Raw genomic sequence first — 23,103 nt, forward strand, 5'->3', positions numbered from 1 at the left:
AAAAAACTTTATTGCAGTATGTTTTTATTATCAGAGTATGTTTTTAATATGTTGTTTAAACTATCCATGCAAAAATGCTTTAAAATAAATACTTTTCCTTGAAAGCAACAGAATAATTTTGGAACATGGGAGCAAAGCACCATAAAGCACCCATGGCTGTACTTTGAATTATGGGCTGATGTTATTCTAATTCCATAGACTCCATAACTCCTTGATTAAAAAAGGAGAGGACAGTGTTCTTGTCTTCCAGCCTGGTATCCAGCCCATATGAATCGCAGTTGTTGGGGCTGGTTATACCAGGGTACCAGGCCTACTTGTCTTCCCCATCTTCACCAAAATGTGACTGTTGACTTCACTTCCTCATTTACATTATTTTCTCTTCTTTCAATTCTGACTCAACAGCAAACTCAACTGCCTCCTTTATGTTATTATACGAGGGATCCACAGCAGCATTTGGTAAACAAACCGTGTTTCCGGGGGGAAACCCTGCCATGTTTTTTTTTTTACTCCTCCCGAGTTTAGCTGACAGTGTGATGTGATAGAGGAGGTCTACCTGAGCGTGTGCATATGTTTGGCAAGCTCCCACTTTGAACACAAACCTGTCCAGTGTCCGATTTGTAAAGGCTATGCACTCCAGTGAACAACTTTATATATTAAGATACTGAGAAAAACGTTCTCAATGTTATTGAAACAGTTATTGTCATACAGAAACATCATTTGTATTGTATAGCTTCATTTAAATGCTTAGTTTATTAGTTTAATGTGGAAAATAATCACTTTTTCAATCGCCTCTGCCTGCTCTATAATTGTGCAGAATCGTTATTTTACTTTGAAAAACCTCACCGGAACTTCTTATATTCGCTAGCTCGCTGACACAACACAGCGAGCGTTAAACGTTCTGGGTACACATACGGATTTCCCCCTCGTTTCATAATTTACAGCTGTAATTGACCAACAGAAGGCGTATTGATGATATAATAACAAATATATCAACTTGAGACGAGGCTCGTTTAGCACCGAGAGGTAGGAGAAGCTCATCTTTCTTATGGACTCAGAATGGTTTAGCTAGCTGTGTAGCTATTGGAGCTAACGTTGTTGTTGGAGCTTTGAAGGACAGCGTTGTCAGTAAATCTTCAGGAGGAAAAGTTCCTGTGGAACTTTTTGGAAATGTCTATAATGTCAAATACAAAACCCGACAGCGTTGCTGAACTAGTGACTAACTAACCGTTGAAGAGATATTTGGGCTGTTTGGAAGAAGATAGATTACGAGGAGGAAGCTTCTTTGCCTGAGTCCAGACCTTGAGATCTTCCCACTCCACTGAGTTGACTGCTTCTGGAGAAGGAAATGGAGTGTGACGAGTTAACAATTCAGTCTATCAGGCTAGAATCTTCTCGTTCAAAAATGAATGTGCAACAAGGAAAGCTGGACACTGTTTTAAATCCTGTAGTGCGGTTACATAGAGTAGCCATACCTCCAGACTTCCAGCAGCTGTTGTGGGTTATTAAAGAAGTTCCCCCTGATGTGTTGGAGTGGAGCCCCAGTCTGGACCAGGAGGGTCCACACATTAAAGAGGAACTTGGGACCAGTCAGGAGGGAGAGCAGCTTCAAGTGGACCCAGAGCCCCCACACATTAAAGAGGAACAGGAGGAACTCTGGATCAATCAGGAGGGAGAGCAGCTTCAGGAGGACCCAGAGCCCCCAGACATTAAAGAGGAACAGGAGGAACTCTGGACCAGTCAGGAGGGAGAGCAGCTTCAGGAGGGACCAGAGCCCCCAGACATTAAAGAGGAACAGGAGGAACTCTGGACCAGTCAGGAGGGAGAGCAGCTTCAGGAGGGACCAGAGCCCCCAGACATTAAAGAGGAACAGGAGGAACTCTGGATCAGTCAGGAGGGAGAGCAGCTTCAGGAGGACCCAGAGCCCCCACACCTTAAAGAGGAACAGCAGCTTCAAGAGGACCCAGAGCCTCCACACATTAAAGAGGAACAGCAGCTTCAGGAGGACCCAGAGCCCCCAGACATTAAAGAGGAACAGGAGGAACTCTGGATCAGGAGGGAGGGAGAACAGCTTCAAGGACTGGATGAGGCTGATATCAACATGTTCCCATTCACTGCTGTTCCTGTGAAGCGTGAAGTTGAGGAAGAGAAACCTCAGTACTCACAGCTTCATCCAAGCCAAACTGAGGAGAACAGAGAGGCAGAGCCTCTAGCAAGCAGCTCAACTGAACAGATGCAAACAGAAGCTGATGGAGAGGACTGTGGAGTATCAGAACCAACTAGTAATTCACAACCAACTAGTGATGACAAGACTTTAGACTCTTCTGAGACTGAAGACAATGATGATGAATGGGTGGAAACTAGTGAAGTTCAGTCAGGTTTAGGCTCACAGAAAAACAGTGAAGGTATTGGGAAGAAACACTTTAGCTGCTCAGTTTGTGGTAAAGGTTTTGGTCATAAAGGAAGCTTGAATAAACACATGGTAGTCCACACAGGAGATAAACAATTTAATTGCTCAGTCTGTGGTAAAGGTTTTGGTTGTAAAGCAGACTTGAAGAGACACATGGTAGTCCACACAGGAGATAAACAATTGAATTGCTCAGTCTGTGGTAAAGGTTTTGGTAAGAAAGGAGACTTGAAGAGACACATGGTAGTCCACACAGGAGATAAACAATTTAATTGCTCAGTCTGTGGTAAAGGTTTTGGTCGTGAGGGACACTTGAAGACACACATGATAGTCCACACAGGAGCTAAACAATTTAATTGCTCAGTCTGTGGTAAAGGTTTTGGTCATAAAGCAAACTTGAAGAGACACATGATAAACCACACAGGAGCTAAACAATTTAATTGCTCAGTCTGTGGTAAACGTTTTGCTCATAAAGAATACTTGGAGTCACACATGATAGTCCACACAGGAGATAAACAATTTAATTGTTCAGTCTGTGGTAAAGGTTTTGGTCATAAAGGAGACTTGAAGAGACACATGATAATCCACACAGGAGTTAAACAATTTAATTGCTCAGTCTGTGGTAAAGGTTTTTGTCGTAAGGCAAACCTGAAGGTACACATGATAATCCACACAGGGGATACACAATTTAATTGCTCAGTCTGTGGTAAAGGTTTTAGTCATAAAGGAAACTTTAAGACACACATGATAGTCCACACAGGAGTTAAACAATTTAATTGTTCAGTCTGTGGTAAAGGTTTTGGTCATAAAGGAGCCTTGAAGAGACACATGATAATCCACACAGGAGATAAACAATTTAATTGCTCAGTCTGTGGTAAAGGTTTTAGTCATAAAGAATACTTGAAGAAACACATGATAGTCCACACAGGAGATAAACAATTTAATTGCTTAGTCTGTGGTAAAGCTTTTGGTCATAAAGGATCCTTGAAGAAACACATGATAGTCCACACAGGAGATAAACAATTTAATTGCTCAGTCTGTGGTAAAGGTTTTAGTCATAAAGAATACTTGAAGAAACACATGATAGTCCACACAGGAGATAAACAATTTAATTGCTCAGTCTGTGGTAAAGCTTTTGGTCATAAAGGATCCTTGAAGAAACACATGATAGTCCACACAGGAGATAAACAATTTAATTGCTCAGTCTGTGGTAAAGGTTGTGCTCGTAAAGAACACTTGGAGTCACACATGATAATCCACACAGGAGATAAACAATTTAATTGCTCAGTCTGTGGTAAAGGTTTTGGTCATCAAGGATCCTTGAAGAGACACATGCAAATCCACACAGGAGCTAAACAATTAAATTGCTCAGTCTGTGGTAAAGGTTTTAGTCATAAAGGAAACTTGCAGAGACACATGAAAATCCACACAGGAGAGTGAACATTTAATTCTGGGTTCCCACGGCCATGGAAAACCTGCAAAAGTCATGGGATTTCATGTCATGGAATTAGTCAAATCTGTGAAAGTTTAGGAAAAGTCATGAAATTGTGTTGAATGAAATCGTTACAGTAATCTTCCTGTGGATAACCTTCCATGTAATGTAACATGACGGCAAATGTATCTTATTTATCTGTAGCTGGTGATGTAATGTAGCTCTTAATAGGTGTTGATTTTAGTGCTGCTTGTATTTTATATTAATATTTGTATGGAAAATTCCTGTTTTAGTTCAATAGCTTCTATGATGCAGTGACACTAAAGCACCCAAAACTCATAAAGAGCAGCTGTGTCCTATTTGTCCTAGGTAATAATTTCTGGTATTGATTCAGAGTCACCGCCTCACATTACATGGAGATTATATTATCGATCCTTGAAAAGTCATGGAAAGGTTTTGAAATTGTATCCATGAACATGTGGGAACTGTTAATTGCTATCTGTGGTGGAGGGGGGATTTGAGTGCTCATGTATGTGGATGTTTTTGTGCTTTGTTGTGCAGGAATATGTTTGAATTTGAATACTCTCCTTGAAAAGTGTTTGATTTTCATCATCATCTGGTGTTCCATCTACACAGTCAGTCACTCATGTCAACCAAAAATATTATAATATGTGAATATCTGTGTCTCACACAGGATGCAGAGTAGACAGCTAGTGGACCAGAGCTGGATTGACTGACATTAGGGCTGTGAATCTTCACTGGCCTCACGGTTCGATTTGATTACGATTCAGAGGGCTATGATTTGATTTGATTACGATTATCGATGCATCTCGATGCATCTTCAATCGATGCATCACTTTTTTTCCCAATACATGATTTATTTTTTCTCACTGTGTGGCTACTTTTAAAATAAAAGTGCATTTGGAATTGCATTGTATTATGATCCAAATAAACAACTGCATGTACTCCCATTATATTTTATTTGATTATTAAAAATATATATATATTAATAGATTTTTGACATTTGTGAATTGATGCAGAATCGTGCACGTCCGCATCGCGATGCATTTTATAATCGATTATTTTCGACACCCCTAATCCGGCCCTTTTAATTTCAGATTGATCACTGTTATGTGTTAATGTAATTCATCTTAATTCATGTCTGCTACTGTTGATAATAAAGTCTCCACATATATTGTTTACTCAGTGTTTTCAATATGCCTCATACTAATTCAGAAATCCAGTTGAAGTGACCCTTGGAAACAACCTATAACTGTATTCATTCTGCCGTTTTTATGGGCTAGTTTATAAACGCAATGGTTGGTTCGAGGTTTGTGTACAGAGTTTACAGGGTTGTCAGAGGCTGTTAGCTGGGAACTGATTGGACAGTTATATCACTTGTATGGGTGTGTCGAAGGTCCTGAGTTACTAACACAGAATTGACTCATCTTTGTCTTTTCTCCTGTGGTCCTGAAGGACCAGTGTGAACTTTGATCTAGAGGATATGTGGTACCTTCTCAGCAGCTGGAGTTTGTGAGAGCTACTGTAGGGCTGTGAATCTTCACTGGCCTCACCATTCCATTACAATTAATCTGTCAATAATTAGATTGGATTCCACGATGCATCTTGATACTAGGCTTGCCGCGATTTTAGGTGTTACCGGTGTTACACGGTGTTGGGGGATACACCGATTACATAACGTGCCCACCGGTAACACCTTTTGTTTTTATGGAGGAAGAATTGAAAGGAAAACTCCGCAGTTTCAGCGTGCGCCGGTGTAAATTACAAGCGCTCCCTCTCGGCTGCAGTGTGGCTCCGCTGTTATGGTTAGACCAGCAACTAACGTGAGTTAACGCTATACATCTTATGAACACAAATGATGCCCTCCTCATAAGAATTGAAAGGAAAACTCTGCAGTTTCAGCGTGCGCCGGTGTAAATTACAAGCGCTCCCTCTCGGCTGCAGTGTGGCTCCGCTGTTATGGTTAGACCAGCAACTAACGTTAACGCAACTAACGTTAACTAACGTTAACGCTATACATCTTATGAACACAAATGATGCGCTCCTCATACACATGTAGGTAAGACCCTTAGCTAAGCCTGCATGCGTGTGCATACTGTTGTCACTGCGGGCCATCTCTGGAAATGTGCCTTTTTTTCCACAGCGAAAAGTCGATGCTAACTTAGCATCAATTCTAACAGGAGGGAGGACTTACCAGCATTCAGTCATTGCCTGCTTACTGCTGCGTGCTGGTATTGTTAATCCCATGTCAGAAAAAGTCTCCAGGTGTGTCGCCAACGTTAGTTTCTTTTGAGAAAGATTGTCTCCACGGGCGTCTGAAAAGTTGTCTCGAGTCAGATGCAGCCAGTGTTGTATGACTGTGAGCGTCCATGCTAACGTTAGTACTTTAAACAGCAGCAGCGTGCGTCTTGTCTCTATGAACCTACAGAATGGACGGTTAAAGCATAGACTCTTGCTTACTTTAAAACTTGTATTATCAACATACATATAACGTAACGTTCGCTCTAGTCTAGCTGCTATGGATATCCGACTGGTGTCTCACTGTTATTGTTCCCGGGAACAACATGCACTAGTAGGAACTAACAATCCTATTGTTTACATTTCCCGGTGAAACCGGTTATACCGGTGAGGTCACGTGCTTATTATTCGGTGTGAAAATGTTCACACCGTGGCATCCCTACTTGATACCGCTCAAAGTATCGGACCTCCAAGTATCACACCCTCAATTTTCTATACTAGGACCACCCCCCGGTGGGAGTTGAACGCCTTCCCCCCCGGGAGTTAGACCCACCCACTCTGCCCCCGTGGGAGTTCGACATCACTAATGACATCACCGATGACATAATTACAGTTAGGAAAGATGATGTCATAATTACAGTTGGGGTGAACATGCAATAGACCATCAGTGATGACATCACATCATTAGGTAATTAGGGCAATCACCTAATTAAAAAATACAATTTTCAATTTTTTGCGATTTGGCTGTCCTGTGTTTATATTAACACCAACAAAATGCATTAAAAAACAGTTTGTGCTTCCCAGCTCCAATCTTATTTCATACGCTCTCTTCAAAAGTGTTTGATTTTCATCATAGTCTGGTTCTCCATAATAATAAGTTCAGTAAATTAACTTTTCTGTGTTGCTGTCTGTTGTAGTGTAAAACGATCTAAAGGGAAAGCAGATGGTTACATGAAAGTAAGTGAGAAAAGGAGAAGATACTGAATGACATCACAACAGCATAATCCTAATGTTAATTTAAGATTAAATATTCCTCTAAATATAAATAATAAAAGTAAAAAATAATAAATAAATAATAATCTTCAAGTCCCTTGCAGCATCCCCTGCTTAATAATAGTTCCAGCGCACCTGCCATAACCTGTGAACAGCCTTCATGAACCCAGAGGTCAGGAAGAGGTTCCCCCCCTGCCATCAATTACCATGTGGCAGGCAGAGATTGCAGCCACGTACACCTTCAGGGACTGAGGGGACAGGCCCGCATCGTATAGGCTCTGAAGGAAACACAGATCGGCTGTATGCCACGATACACTGGATCCACGTCCTGTTCCGCGCACCACCGCGTGAAGGCTCAAGTTCAGTTGTGATTCATTAGGAAGGACCACGCCGTTAGAGCGAGTATGGGTTATGATTAAAAAAATGTCTGGTAATAGGAAAGAATATGGATATCCTATAATGAAAGATGGAGGAAATATAATAGTAGAAGGTAAGGATAAAGCCGAATTATTGGCAAAGAACTTTGTTAAGGTACTGTCAGAGTAAAATAATTGATTGAATGCTTACTGATTGATTGTTGATCATTGTAGACTTTGTTTAATTATGATCTAGCTGACATGCATGGCTCACATGTTAGGCACTCACTTTGAGTGTCTCTTCTGCTGGGAAGCAGTTTGTTATGTCGAAAAGGCAACCCCACCTGGAGAGGAGGGCATAACGTAGTGTTTTGTCTTCCTGGCGTATAGAAGGTTTTGTTTTGGTTTGTTGTAAAGATCAGGGTCTTATTTTGTCTCCATGGGAAACATCCCATGGAATTGTACCAGTCACCAGTCATCTGAGGGAGGGGGCTGGAGCTGACTATATTTGACATCTAATGTTTATGTTCGGGGCACAATGACTTTGATATTGTGACCCTCTGTACAGAGTTCTGATGATGAAATAAACAAAACCTTATTCATTACAAACGAGCAACTCATTTATTGGTGGATCAACAAGGCATTTCATTTATTTTTCCACAACAGTACATAGTAATGCAACTCTGAGTGAGGAGGAAAGAGAGAGAGAGAACAATTGCCGAAAATATAGAGGCAGTGCACGATGAGAATGAGTATGAAAGTGTAATAAATGTGATGTTTACAATAACAGAATGAAATAGTGCAATAAGCAAAGCTGGGGAAAAAACACCTAGGAAAGATCAAATAAGCTACTGTATGTTAAACAATTTTAAGTGATGTGTGTAAAAGTATATTATTAAGATTGTATAATAAGGTATGGGAAGAGGGGTATTTGCCTGATCAATGGAAAGAATCAGTTATTGTTCCCATATGTAAACCAGGTAAGGATCCGAGTTTAGCAGGAAGCTATCGACCAATTGCGTTGACCTCACATGTAGGGAAAACTATGGAAAGAATGATGAATGAAACTAAGGTTACAGTATCATATAGAGACAAAATAATTAATAAAGAATGATCAAAGTGGGTTTAGGAAAGGAAGAAAGACAATTGATCCAGCTGTATGTTTAGAAAATGAGATTAGGAAAGCGCAATAAGAGATTGTAGTAGCTGTATTTTTTGATGGTGAGAAGGCGTATGATATGATGTGTTAATGATCAAATTATGTCAAATAATAAGACAAGTATAAGAATAATAGTAATAAGAATAATAAGAGGGAGAATGTATAATTGGGTTAAAAACTTCTTAAAGGAACACTCCGCCCATTTTCAACCAGCTTTGTATCATTAGAACATCAGTAGTATATCAGAAAACTGTAAACGGTTTTGACTCTGTCATTTAATTTGACAGTTATTGAGTGTTAAAGTGTGGACCAGTGACATCACTGGTCCACACTAACTCAAATTAATGACTCATTAACTCAAATCAACTCTCAATATAACTGTCAAACTAGATGAATGACTTCAAAACCGTCATCTAGTTTGACAGTTATTGAGAGTTAATTTGAGTTAATGAGTTATTAATTTGAGTTAGTGTGGACCAGTGATGTCACTGGTCCACACTTTAACACTCAATAACTGTCAAATTAAATGACAGACTTCGAAACCGTTTACAGTTTTCTGATATACTACTGATGTTCTAATGATACAAAGCTGGTTGAAAATGGGCGGAGTGTTCCTTTAACGGGTAGGTCGATATCGGTAAGGGTAGGGAAAGAGTTTAGTGCAAAGTATATAGTGGAGAATGGGACGCCTCAAGGAAGCGTAATTAGTCCAGTCTTGTTTTCAATCATGATGAATTAAGTATTTAGTAGGACAGATACCTCTATTGGTGTTGCATCCAGGCCCGGTTCTACGGGGGTGCAAAAGCATGCATTGCACCCTTATTTTAATTGTCTGCATGCTCAGTTGGAAAAAAAAAAAAAAAAAATTTTTTTTTTTTTTTTTTTTTTTAAATAAATGCTACAGCTGCACACTTACTGTTTAAACTTGAATGATAGTTGTTGTTGTTTTTTGTTCTTTGATGTGATTTTATGGCTTTTTGGCACCTATATGTAACCTTTTAAGGTTGAGATAATTGTATTATCATTATATGGTCCAAATATTTCAGTAAAGCACTTGAAACACTTGAAATATTCTTGCTTGGGTGGTATCATTCTACTTGAAATGATGGTCAAATGCATTATTTTTAGTAAAATAACATGTCAAATTTTTCGGGCGGCCGGCCTTCGGCCGGCCACCCGAGTGGGCCCGGCCTTCGGCCGGGCATCTGCACCCCTTCCTATCTAGGATGCACCCCTAGTCATCTTGTTCTGGAACCGGCCCTGGTTGCATCATTTGCAGATGACGGGATTATGTGGAAAAGGGGAAGAAATATCGATTTTATAGTTAACACATTGAATGCCAGCCATGTTTTCATTCCTGTAGGTAAGTTGTGCCAGGGGTGTTTTTGACGATTCTGGCTCATTTTAGAACAGCCGAGGATTCTTTTCTGTTACGAATTCATGAACACCAATCATCTAAAAATAACTAATAGAATGTGTGCTTTCTCTGTCTAAAAGAGTTAGTTTGCAGAGTTAGTAGTTATGTAGATATTAGCCGTTGAGTACAGCATGGTTTCAGCGTCTGGAAATTTATTCAGAGATAAATGGCTTTTTGTGAAACAGTCACTTTAACCATTCATTTTTGGCATCAGTAAGACCGTCAGACATTCTAAACAATAGTTTTGAACAGTAATTTCCTCCATAACAACAGGAAACACCCCTCTCATTCAAACTCCTCCCTCCGTGTGTCTTCTCCTCCTTCCTCCTGGCTGTACAGCGGGCGTGTCAGAAGCGCTTTTGCTGCTGCCTGCCTGTGTGCCTGCCTGCCTGCTTGCCTGCGTGCGGACGCTCCTTGTGCGAGTCAAGATGGGCCGGGGAATGCGTGGGCGATGGGCAGATGTTGATTCTGGCCTTTCTGAGGTGTTTCAAAGTGTGTTTCACCTATGATCTATTTTGCAAATCGCTCTCCGCTCTCTGTGTGCTGCTGCCGGTGCGCGGCCGCTCTCAGGCAAGACAAGTCTTGAATGGATTACTGTAAAATCGCCACGGCATTTCCTTGAACGGCTTGGTCCCGCGGCAGTTTTTTCTTTGATTTCGGTCGTCTGGGGGAGCACTGTCAACACTTAGTGGGTCGGTAAAATAGATTATACACATTATCTTGCTCCAATAGTGATCTCGAAGATGTAAAAGTTGTTGATTGATGTCCCACCGTCAAAAAAAAAAAATGTTTATGTAAGACGAGTAAACTCGGCTCTGGCACTTAAGCGTTGGATTATGTAAGACGAATTATTTCGGCTATGGCACTTAAGGTGTTAAGAAATTGCAAGAAGCAATAGGGAAAGTAGAGAAATGGGCACAGGAGTGGGGTTTTAGATTTTCAGTAGCAAAGACAAAAGTAACTTTTTTCACAAGAAGGAAAATCCCAAATCACATTGATCTTAAACTGTATGGGGAGAAGTTAGAAAAAGTAGAATGTTTTGAATATTTAGGTATTTGGTTTGACAAGAATATTACTTGGGCAACTCATATTGGTAAAATTGTGGATAAATGTAAAAAAGTATTGAATATTGTTAGATGTTTGAGGGGCAGGGATTGGGGGGCATGTAGGTTTTCTTTGAAGACTGTGTATAGTGGATTAATTAGGGCTGCTATAGACTATGGATGTATCATTTATCAGTCTGCATCAAAAACATTACTTAAGAAATTAGATACAGTGCAATCTCAGGCTTTGAGACTCTGTTGTGGTCAGTGTTGGGCAAGTTACTTTCAAAATGTAATATACTACATATTACTAGTTACTTTAATTTGAAAGTAATAAGTTACTTTACAATATTACTTTCTCTGTAGAGTAACTCCGCCGCCCCGGAACCATCCCAAAAAATAATTGAAACCGCCTTGAAGTCAGTGTAAACAATCCAAAATTCTAAATGTTATTCTTTTCCTTTGTTATTGTCATCTATAGTGGTTATTTGCATAAAAACACACAGTTTGATTAGGAAATTATTGTATCTTTTTTAAATATGTGCTTTGATTTAATCAAATGTAACTCAATTTGTAACTTGAGTGACTTAATGCACTTTTTATACCCTTTTTTAAAGTTTTGTTGTGATGCTTTTAAATGTCCATTTTATTCTATAGATAAATTGATTTATTCTATTATGCAGGGATGCAGTGTAAGTGAGCAGGGATGCAGTGTAAGTGAGCAGGGATGCAGTGTAAGTGTGCAGGGATGCAGTGTAAGTGAGCAGGGATGCAGTGTAAGTGTGCAGGGATGCAGTGTAAGTGCGCAGGGATGCAGTGTAAGTGAGCAGGGATGCAGTGTAAGTGTGCAGGGATGCAGTGTAAGTGCGCAGGGATGCAGTGTAAGTGAGCAGGGATGCAGTGTAAGTGAGCAGGGATGCAGTGTAAGTGTGCAACCCAATGAGTCCTCTATAAGTTCTAGCTCTTTTTGCAACTGCTGCGCCTGTTGCTTAATGCACTTTTTATAAAGTTTTGTTATGATGCTTTTAAATGTCCATGTTATTCTCTTCTTTTATTCTTTTATTTTCCTGTCAACCATTTTATGTGAAGCACTTTGAATTGCCTCTGTGTATGAAATGTGCTATACAAATAAACTTGACTTGACTTGACTTAACTTGACAAAGTAACTGATATAATATTACTGAAATCCTATAAGTAATAAGTTATATTACTGAGTTACTGCTAAAAGTAATATATTACATGTAATATGTTACTTTTGTAATGAGTTACCCCCAACACTGGTTGTGGTGCCATTAAAACAACCCCAGTTGCAGATATACAGGTGGAAATGAATGAAAAACCATTGGAAATCAGAAGAAATTAGTTAGCAATAGTATATTGGGCAAACCTGAAGGGCCATAAGGGGAATCATCCTACACAAAAAGTATTGTACCCATGTCAAGAGAAGGAGAAAAGACAGTTCAAGAGCTTTGGGTGGATAATTGGAAAGGTAGTGAATGAGTTAGGGATAGGGGATATAGTGGTAAGCCCCACTGTGCCATACTCAGGTGTTCCATCGTGGTTATTTGAGGAGGTTGTGGTTGACTTGAAATTACTGGAACTAAGTAGGAAGAAAGATGGGGAAAAGATAGGTACCAAGTTCACAGTTATATAGAAGGGCAGTATGCAGATGATCTTAAAATATACAGTGATGCATCAAAGACAACAAGTAGTAGAGTGGAGGTGGCATTTATAAGTCCAGAATTAAATGTAATGGTGAATAAAAGAGTAACTGACAAATCATCGGTATATACAGGGGAATTGTTGGCTATTCTTTTAGCACTCAATTGGGTAGAAGAAAATAAACCAGGTAATGTTTTAGTAGGGTCAGACTCCACTAGTGCATTAGTAAGTGTCAAGAATGTGCAGTCGGAGGGAAGATTGGATATTGTGCTGGAAATATCTCAGGCAATTTACAGAGTCAGTAAAGCAGGAACAACTGTGAAATGTATTTGGATCCCAGCACATAGAGGAGTGGAGGGTAATGAATTGGCAGATAAGTATGCAAAAGATGCAACTAATAAGACAGCAGTAAATATGGTAGTATGTTATAGTAAGGCAGAAGTTAAAAGTATTGTAACGTGTTCAGGTAATCCAAGTATTACCTGTAATGTGATGTGCAACCTAAGTGTCTGGATCGCAGCTAGGAACTGATGTGTGTGGGTGTGTTCCTAGGGGGAAGGGGATATATGTGACCAGCGGCCGGGGCGGAAGCCAGTCAGTGCCATGCGGGCGAGGAGACCGGTTGTTATGTGTAGAGCTAGCGGTGTGAAGCTAGCTGCTAGGAGCTAACGAAGCCTGTGAATAAAGACCCTGTACCAACTACAACTCTCCGTTCTTTGGCGTATCAGCGATACGCTACATTGGCGTCAGAAGTTTAAAACGGTGAATTACCTCCAGAATCGGCAAGATGGTTAACAAGTTCCTGAAGAGAGAGAAGCAAAGACTCAAACGGGAGGCGGGAAGAGAAAGAGCCGGGGCGGACTACCAAGCACCCGAGGAGAAAGAAGACGGGGTAGACGCGGCCGCTACCACAGAGATCCAGGCGGGGATAGCAGCAGCAAGCCTGGGGTTTGTGATGATAAAATCCGAACTAAACGGCGATATCCCCGTAGCCACGGAAGCTACCCCGCGGCTCAAAGAGGCTAGCAGGCGGGCTAACGAGGCGGCGGAGAGAGCGGAGGAACCGGGGCCGGTGAGGGTGAAGATCGAGCGGGTTGACATTGCCGCTGTAGCCATGGGGGCTGTGCCACAGCCCAGCGGAGCTAGCCTGCGGGCCGAGGACAAAGACGGGACACGGGTCGAGGCGACAAAGGGCAGCGGGCGGCGAGGAAGAAAGGAAATCACCCCGCCAAAATTCAACGGTAAAGGCGAGTGGGAGGCATACTGCAAGCAGTTTGAAGAGGCTGCAGAATGGAATGGCTGGACGAGAACGGAGAGAGCCAGCCATCTCGTGATGGCCCTCGAGGGCGAGGCTACGGCGTGCGTGTCGGCAATAGCTGATACAAAGGACTTGGATGTGGTGATGGGGGTCCTGCGGAGACGCTTCGGCCGATGTGAAGAGCAGGCCATCGTAGCCGCGGAACTGTGTAACAGACGCAGACGGCAGGGTGAGTCGCTGCGTGCACTGGCAACAGACATTGAGACTCTCAGCCGGCGCGCATACAGCCAGCTACCGACGGAGGCGCTGGATGGGTTAGCCCTAAGCTACTTTGTCCAGGCCATCGAGCCACGGGGTCTAAGCCAGAAAGTAACGCTGGGACACCCAAAAACACTGGGAGCAGCGCTGGAGTTGGCGCTGGAGATAGAGACAGTAGAAGGCTGGGACAAGAGCAGCGGCATAATGGAGGCCGCCCCAGTGTTGAGAATGGCAGCGGAGAGCCAGCTACAAGAAGAGCCAGCGTGGAAGACGGCCTTGGCAGAGCAAAGCAACACGGTGAAAGAGCAAGGCAACAGGGTGAAAGAACTGTCCGAGTCAGTACAACAGCTGACAGAACAACTGCTCCGCAGAGCGACCCTGCAGCCCAACCCCGCTCGGCAGCCCACCCAGCGGAACAACAGCTGGGCCAGAGGGAGCATGATCTGCTGGGGATGTGGAGGCCCCGGGCATCGGGAAGCAGACTGCCGCCGGAGAGCGTGGAACCAGGGAAACGGCACAGGGCCCGTCCAGATGGGACGAGACGGGTCTACGATGCCACAGTCCCCGTAGCCACGTCATCGCAGGGAGGAGCCCACCGACAGCAACGGGGAGGTGGGGCTCCGCCGGGCCCCGAAGTAGACGGCATCGCCGGAGCTGTCAACATGCAGAGCGGGCCGCGCGCGATGAACGGCTGCCATGTTCCAGTCTACCTACAGGGGAGATACTGCGCCGCCCTGGTGGACACGGGGTGTACGGCAACGCTGGTGAACTACAACATGATGCCAGAGGGAGCGCTTCTGGAGCAGCCAGCGGACCAGCTGCTGAGGACAGTATCCGGTGAGTTGATGCCGATGAGGGGAAGGGGGTCCGTGATGATAACTGTGGGGGGACAGACAGTGAACTTTCCGGTATGGGTAGTAGAGATGGCGGGGCCCTGTATCTTGGGGGAGGACTACTTGACGCTAAACCAATGCACAGTAGACCTAGGGAAGAGCACACTGACGTTTGCAGGGGGGCCGGTAGTCCAGATGGGTCACCCTCCCACCGCTCCAGGGGAGCAACCAAACGTCAATAACATCACTGTATACCGCGTCACAGTTGAGCACGGGCCCCACGCGGAGCCGCAAAAGAGACTGTGTTGGACATGTGGAGAGCCGGGCCACGTGGCGAGGTGGTGCAGAAGCGGTCCCGGGAGACGGACCGGGTATGCGGGACAACGACATGGTCAGCAGGGAGCCTGCTGGGCATGCGGCGAGATTGGACACCTGGCTAGAGAGTGTCAAAAGGCTGTCGGGGACCGGAGGGCAGCGGGAGAAGAGAGACGTGCAGGCGGCGGACAGGTGGGACTCTGCTGGACTTGCCGTTCGCCTGGGCACTTAGCCAGAAACTGCACTGCGCCCCCCACGGTTGCTGTGCGGAAAGCCGAGGTGGAGGAAGACGAGGAGGACTGTCCAGATGTGGATCTGGAGGACGACAGAGCGACCATCAAGGATGTCGACGTGAGTGAGTGGAAACGCAGGCAGGCGGAGGACGCGGAGATCGGTCCGGTGCTTGCGTGGGTGGCGGCCGGACGCCGGCCCCCTGTGAAGGAGACTCACATGTTTTCCGGTGCCACGAAAGGACTGTGGAACATGTTTTCCGACCTGCGGCTAGATGAAGACGGGCTGTTGGAGAGAACAGAGCACGGGGTAAAAGGGAGGCAGGCGGTTGTACCCGGTTACCTGCGAGAGTTGGCGCTTAAGGGGGCACACAAGGGCCCTGGTTCCAGTCATTTTGGGCCCGAAGAGACACTCACCCGCATCCGTGGACATTTCTACTGGGGCAAACAAAAGGAGGATGTGCGAAGATACTGCGATGCGTGTGAGGACTGTGGGGCACAGAGGGGGGACCGTGCTGACTTACACTGCAGTGCATGTGTTGACTGTAATGTGCTTCAGATGGGACAGAAGCTTTAAAAGGGGGGATGGAAATAGTGGTTGAAGTGGGATAATGTGAGTAAGAAAAAAGGTTTAAATGAAGGTAATGGAAAAAGAATGATGTAAATGTTGGGGTTGTTGTCGAACTGAAATTATATTGTGTTGAATTTAAATGAATGTGTGAAAAAGAAGGAAATAAGGAAAACTAGACATTATGGAGTGCCTAATGGGAAACTAGACATTATGGGGGTACCTAATGGAAAACTAGACATTACGGAGTACCTAATGAAAAACTGGACATTATGACGGGGGTGCTGAAAAGAAAAGACTGGTTGTTGGGGAATTGTAATTTGATGTGGTGATGGGAAAAATGTTGTGTTGGTGTGTTTTGGTACAGGGGGATATGTGTGGGTTGTGGGTGTTAACGTGGGCGTTAACCTTATTGTTGGGTGAGGAGTATGTAACGTGTTCAGGTAATCCAAGTATTACCTGTAATGTGATGTGCAACCTAAGTGTCTGGATCGCAGCTAGGAACTGATGTGTGTGGGTGTGTTCCTAGGGGGAAGGGGATATATGTGACCAGCGGCCGGGGCGGAAGCCAGTCAGTGCCATGCGGGCGAGGAGACCGGTTGTTATGTGTAGAGCTAGCGGTGTGAAGCTAGCTGCTAGGAGCTAACGAAGCCTGTGAATAAAGACCCTGTACCAACTACAACTCTCCGTTCTTTGGCGTATCAGCGATACGCTACAGTATAGTCAAAGGAGAAATGAAAAAGAAATGGCAGGAGGAGTGAAATAAAGAAACTATAGGCATTATTACAATATCCAAAAGACAGTAGGAAAAATGAGAGACATGAGCAGAACTAAAAAAGATGAATATATATCAAGGATGAGATTTGGGCACACTGGGCTTAACAGTACACTTAAGATCATGGGAAAGCATGAGACTGGTATGTGTGAAGATTGCGATAGGCAGGAAACAGTAGAACATGTAATGATTGATTGTCCAACAGGAAAGACAGCTCCTCAACAACAGATTGGAGAGCAATCGTATCAAGCTGGAGTTAAAATAAATATTGCAGTTGAATTCAGGGAATGTGGGGTATAGGGATATATTTTCATTTTTAGAGGAAACTGGACTAAGTAGAAGAATATAGTCAGGATAGTGTAGTATTTTACAAGTCCATTCTGATCCACACTCCATTTCAGAAGGTGGCGGTAATGCACCATAAGTTTTTTGCCAACCGCCATAAAACACTAGAAGAAGAAGAAGAAGAAGAAGAAGAAGAAGGGTTGACAGCTTTTATTCTGGAAAATCCTTGCCGGAAGTCAGAATTTCCTGCGTACGACACACTGGCCAGCGGCTGCTGGTTGAGTCTGTCCTCGCGTTGTTGTGAAGTTTTCCGGGGTGTTTCGTGTGTAGGATTTCCAACAACTTCGTTTAGTTTGTAAGTTATGCTCAAATGTATTATCTTTCAAACAAACTGTACAGAAAAGACACTGTTGCGTAGCGTCATAGGCATACATGTGGCAAGTTAGCTTAGCATAGAACGTTAGCAAAAAAGTAACGTTATTAACTTGAACTGGGCTTGTGTTGTGTCTGTGGTTTGAGCAGATTGCAGCCATGTCTCTGGCCGCCGTGCATGCAGCGCTGTCGGGCCTGAAAGCATGTCAGGCAGACATTGGGACGGGCATGGACATAGTGACAGATGTGGCTATGGACCTGGCGGAAACTCGGGGTAATAAATGCTTTGTTATTGCGATCATCTGGCCTATCTCACACCGATTCAGTTTGTCAGGGCCTGTTTCTCACAGCTACTGTTGTCTTACAGAGGGAGTGGATCACTCTGCCATCAGTCAGATGGAGGCCATGATGCTGGAGTGTGCCAAACAGGACAGGGAGATCAACCACTTCATTGACACTGTGCAGCAGGTCACAGCAGAGGTGAGAGCAGTCTGGCTGGGCCTGCTCAAACATATCTTCCTCAGAATGAGCAGGTCTTACAGGAGCAGCCACCCTGCCTCAAAGGAGCAATGACATTTGAAATGATGTTTAGATGGAGTATTGAATCGTCATGGAAACACGGAGAAAGGTCAAATCCATTGATAACATTCAAGGAAATAACCTTACCGACCTGAATTTGCGCAGGTCAGCCAGCAGCCTCCAGAGGCCATGTTCGGCCTGGCAGCCATGGTGAAGGAGCGCTTTGAGGAGAAGATAGCCAGCCTCTCTGACGGCGAGCTGCAGAGATACCAGAAGGTGGTGGCCTTCAAGGAGAGCATCCAAAACTGTCTCAGCCAAGGTGAGACCCAGGGCCGGCCCTATCCATCTGGGATACACTGGCCCTAAGCAGGATATAGATTAGGGGCCCCCTCCCCTGGTGTATTCTCTGCACAGCGGGGTGTGTTTGATATAGTCCAACCCTTCTTGTCCAAGCTCCAGTTCACATTTTTGACTGTTTGGAAAGGTGGAAAACATGCAGTGTGTGGTGTTTTCAGCCAACCCGGAGTCAGTGGAGAATGCAGAGGATGCGGACGAGGACGTTGCTGTCACACAGAGCCAGATCAACTTCACCTGCCCACTCACACAGGTAGGCTCCTCCAGCTTATTTATTTATTTATTTATTTATTTATTTATTTATTTATTTATTTATTTATTTATTTATTTATTTATTTATTTATTTATTTATTTATTTAATTTGCATAGGGACAGATACACAAACATATAACATGTAGCAAGAAATGTCTGATGTCGTGTATCACAACATTTGTAGCCTAAGCTAATTTGTAATGCTCGTCCCTAGATGTTATTTAAAGCACATAATAAAGGCAAAATACAGTAAAATTCGCCTCCACAGCAAGAAGGTCCTGGGTTCGATTCCCAGCTTGGGACGCTGTGAGCACTGAGGGTGTGTCCCCATCCCCATGTCCTCAGTGTCTACTGTCCCAGGTGGGCTCGTCAAAAGGTCTTTCTGTGCAGAGTTTGCATGTTCTCCACGTGCTCCCCTGGGGTTTCCTCCAGATAGGAACTCCCCGCTAAAAACATGCAAAACACACACACACACACAAAAAGGATGTAGTGCGCGGGAGGATCACACTATTCGCCCCAGTTCCCCTCCCCCCCCCCGAACAGGCGCCCCAACTGACCAGAGGAGGTGCTAGTGCAGCGACCAGGACTCATACCCCGCTGGCTTCCCACCGACAGACACGGCCAATTGTGTCTGTAGGAACGTCTTGAGCAAGCCCAAAATACCGCTGCCCGGGAATTGAACCCGGGTCTCCGTGGTGGTAGGCGCGTGCTTATTATACCTCTACACTACCCAGACCCACCCTGTCAATGAAATGTTTCACTTGAACAAATCACCAGCTTACTGGGGACCCCCTGATGGTCCCCAGACCCCATGTTGACAACCACTTGTTAGGTTCTATCTTACTAATTGCATTATTATGCTTCTCAAGGTGGATATGGTGAATCCCATGAAGAATAAGAAGTGCAACCACCACTATGATGAAGCAGCCATCCTGGCCCTCATCAAAGCAAGACACACCCAGAAGAAGAAATGCGGGTAAAACACACTCCACCCCTGTCTGTCTGTGTTGCCCTGGCTCTCTCTCTCTCTCTCTCTCTCGCCCTCTCTGATGTCAGCATCAGATCATAGCAGTATTGTAACGTTAATGGTAGCCTCACATACATAGCGACACAGTCATTGTTGTACTCATTTGCACAAAACATTTCTGTAAAAATAAAGACACACAAGACATATCTTGGCAAATAAATGTATATTTATTACTTTTCACATATCAATTCAAATTGTTTTGGAAATATCTAATGACCCAATTGTTATTGTGGGATATTATGAACCACGTACCTAACAACTAATGTTATGAAAGAATAGATTACAAAACACTAAGTAATGTATCTTAGTAGGAGCCAGCTACAGGCAGAGGGCCCTTATTTAAAACAGCAATGCCTAAATAGTGCTGATTTGATTTATAAGTATCCTCATTTGCCTTGTATATTTTTCTTCATTTTGTTTTTTGCAAGTTGTATTTTTCTTAAATGTTTTCTTCAATTGGCCCAATTTTTGTCTGTACTGTATAGTCAAGAAAAAATAGCGATATCGGAAATAATATCGATATCGGCAGATATCCAAATTCAGATATCGGATCGGAACTGAAAAAAAGTGGATTGTGCATCCCTAGATACGATACCCAATAATCATTTCACATTTTTGTCTTTACTTAAGCTGTAGTTTATGCACACCTGGGCTATTATAATATATGAGTGTTTTAGTAAAGTGTATCACTCAATACAAAAATAAAGGCTTTAATACAACCGAAAGCAGATGGCTGCTTAGTCTCCAGATAAAACACAATGACAAAAGACATAGTAAATATTAGACTCTTATTCAGGGATGCAAAGTCATGGATAGTTAAAAAGGTGACAGATACCAGGGCAGACACAAAATCATTCACTTAAGTGCCCTATTTTAGGATGAAAAAGGTGACTCACTGTTACCTAAAGGTGACTAGTTTGCATCCCTGCTTATTCTCTTATTCTTATTCGCTTCAGGTTATATTCTTTTAGTACGTCGATTTTCTCTTTGCAAATGATAGGCGGCATTCCCTTTGAACTCGACGACAAAATAATCCCTCTCCCACTTCTCCTGAAACTGTCTGTGCTCGTCATCAACCTTTCTTTTGCCTTTTGACAGCGACATGTTCACTTCTCAACAAAAGACAACATTTTAGCTGCAAATGTTTTTCTTTCCACTTGGTTTTTCACTCGGGTGAACCCAGTCACCTGATTAGCAAGCCGCTGGCCTGGAGTGTGAAGCCGTGTTGCCAGATACTGCTGACGGTTTCCAGCACAAAGAGTTCAAAACCCGCCAAAATGCACACAAAACCGCCCAAGGAACTGCACATCTATGGAAATTTATCTGGCAACCCTACACCAAGGCAGAGCCTCGTCCACATGCCTCAGGAGCGCGCTCTGTGTTTTACAACGAGCGGATTATATATATAATATATAACTTGATATCAAGTGGCGTGGCGGGCCGTGAGTTTGAAACCCCTGGCGTAAACCATTGCGGGATTACTCCCCCTTTATAAATTGAAAATATGCGGGAATTTCCAAAAAGATGCGCAAATCTCGCGCAGAATTTTAAGCCCCGACGTTAATGTAACATTAGCAGGCTACATACAGTAGGTACTCTCCATACTCTTGCAGCACCTGAAGCTACAGTGAAGATCTCAGCTAAAAACAGAGGTATAAATGTCTTTTCAAGTCAACTTGGCTTGTCAAGTCAAGTTTATTTGTATAGCACATTTCCTACACAGAGGCAATTCAAAGTGCTTCACATAAAATGGTTGACAGGAAAATAAAAGAATAAAATAAGAGAATAACATGGACATTTAAAAGCATCACAACAAAACTTAAAAAAAAAAGAGTATAAAAAGTGCATTAAGCAACAGGCGCAGCAGTTGCAAAAAGAGCTAAAAACTTATAGAGGACTCATTGGGTTTGCATAATAGAATAAATCAGTTTATCTATATTGAGTCCCCCGACATCATGACTATAAACATGACTACACACACATAAAACTCAGGTCTGGGTACGGTGTCCTCTTTTCCTCTATACTGCAGTTTGGACACCAAGCATACCCCCGCTTGTGCCTTGTGTCATCTGTTGCCCGTGTGGAGACTTGGATTATGCTAGGTGAAATTTATGGAAGCATTTCATCTTTGTTTTTTCCTGTTTTTTACATTTTTGCTCATGACCCCGTTCACACTCAGCAGACAGCTCTACTCGCCTGACGCAGCCGGTCTCCATTTTCTCCAAAGTGGGACCGTGCTGGCTGCATCCTACTGCATGTAGTGTAGTACACTGACTGTCTGCATGTAGTGTAGTACACTGACTGTCCACATGTAGTGTAGTACACACTGACTGTCTGCATGTAGTGTAGTATGTAGTGTAGTACACTGACTGTCTGCATGTACGCTACCTCATATAACCCCCACATGTAGTGTAGTACATTGACTGTCTGCATGTAGGCTACCTCATATAAACCCCACATGTAGTGTAGTACACTGACTGTCGGCATGTAGGCTACCTCATATAACCCCCACATAAAAAAAAATCCAAACTATCCCTTTAAGTGTCCTTCTCTTTGTCTCTCCTCCAGCTGTCCCGTGGTCGGCTGTGGGAACACAGACGTGAGCCAGGCAGACCTGGTCCCCGACCAGATGCTGAGGAGAAAGATACAGAAGAGACAGAACAACAGGACCTAGCACTCCATCTGTCTGTATCAAGTCCCTTATACCCATGAACTTTCCTTGTTCAGTATTTGTATATGAAGAGAGGAAACTGTTTTTGTTTGTTGTTTTCAGCAGTAATGAGCTGATGTTTTCGAGTTCAAGTTGTGTAATGTTTACAGTCTTTTTGTTTTCTTTTGTGCGAGAGAGAGAGAGATCCGGCATACTTTGTGTTCAAGTTATGTATCATGTTAATACATTATTCAGCCGGAGCGTTTTTGTATACTGTGACTATAAATAAAGAGAAGTTTGTGTACAGTTGTGTTGCGTAAATTCATTTAGTAATGTCAAACTTTGTAATTACCAGCATGGATGATTGATTTGCTTCAAATATTGTCTACTCTACTCTATATGATGATGCAGTGAGCTTACACAACCACTAGATGGCAGCCTTTGAGTTCCATTGGATCGCTGCAGCGGCCTGCACAGAGGAGAGTGCTTCAAAATCTATTGAACTTCACACCTCTGGATCACAGTTTCCTGCTGCTATAGGAACCGTCACGACACCAGTAACATCTATAAGAACAGGGACTGTTAGTGTTGGCTTTGGTTAATCATCCTAGATCTAGATGTTCACTCCTATGTGTGTGTGCGTGTATGTATGTGTGTATATATATACTAAAGAGGTTCATTT

The 23,103-nt window shown here is 43.3% G+C and overlaps 1 protein-coding gene across 2 annotated transcripts; it reads left to right on the forward strand.

Annotated features, from left to right (window-relative positions):
* Positions 1-934: 934 nt before the first annotated feature.
* On the forward strand, positions 935-22,620 carry LOC310777510 (E3 SUMO-protein ligase NSE2-like). 2 transcript variants are annotated; one of them, XM_083637863.1, is made up of 7 exons: positions 935-1,023; positions 17,770-17,893; positions 17,987-18,099; positions 18,304-18,457; positions 18,654-18,745; positions 19,614-19,720; positions 22,340-22,620. In XM_083637863.1, the coding sequence occupies exons 2-7, from the start codon at positions 17,779-17,781 to the stop codon at positions 22,443-22,445; spliced, it is 687 nt and encodes a 228-aa protein (XP_083493989.1). In that variant the 5' UTR covers positions 935-1,023; positions 17,770-17,778; the 3' UTR covers positions 22,446-22,620. The 2 variants fall into 2 exon arrangements, with proteins under 2 accessions (XP_083493989.1, XP_083493988.1); XM_083637862.1 differs by lacking the exon at positions 935-1,023 and adding an exon at positions 17,509-17,602.
* The last annotated feature ends 483 nt before the right edge of the window (positions 22,621-23,103 follow it).

Source organism: Poromitra crassiceps (genome assembly GCF_964638095.1).
Source record: "Poromitra crassiceps genome assembly, chromosome: 5".
Taxonomy (NCBI): Eukaryota; Metazoa; Chordata; class Actinopteri; order Beryciformes; family Melamphaidae; genus Poromitra; species Poromitra crassiceps.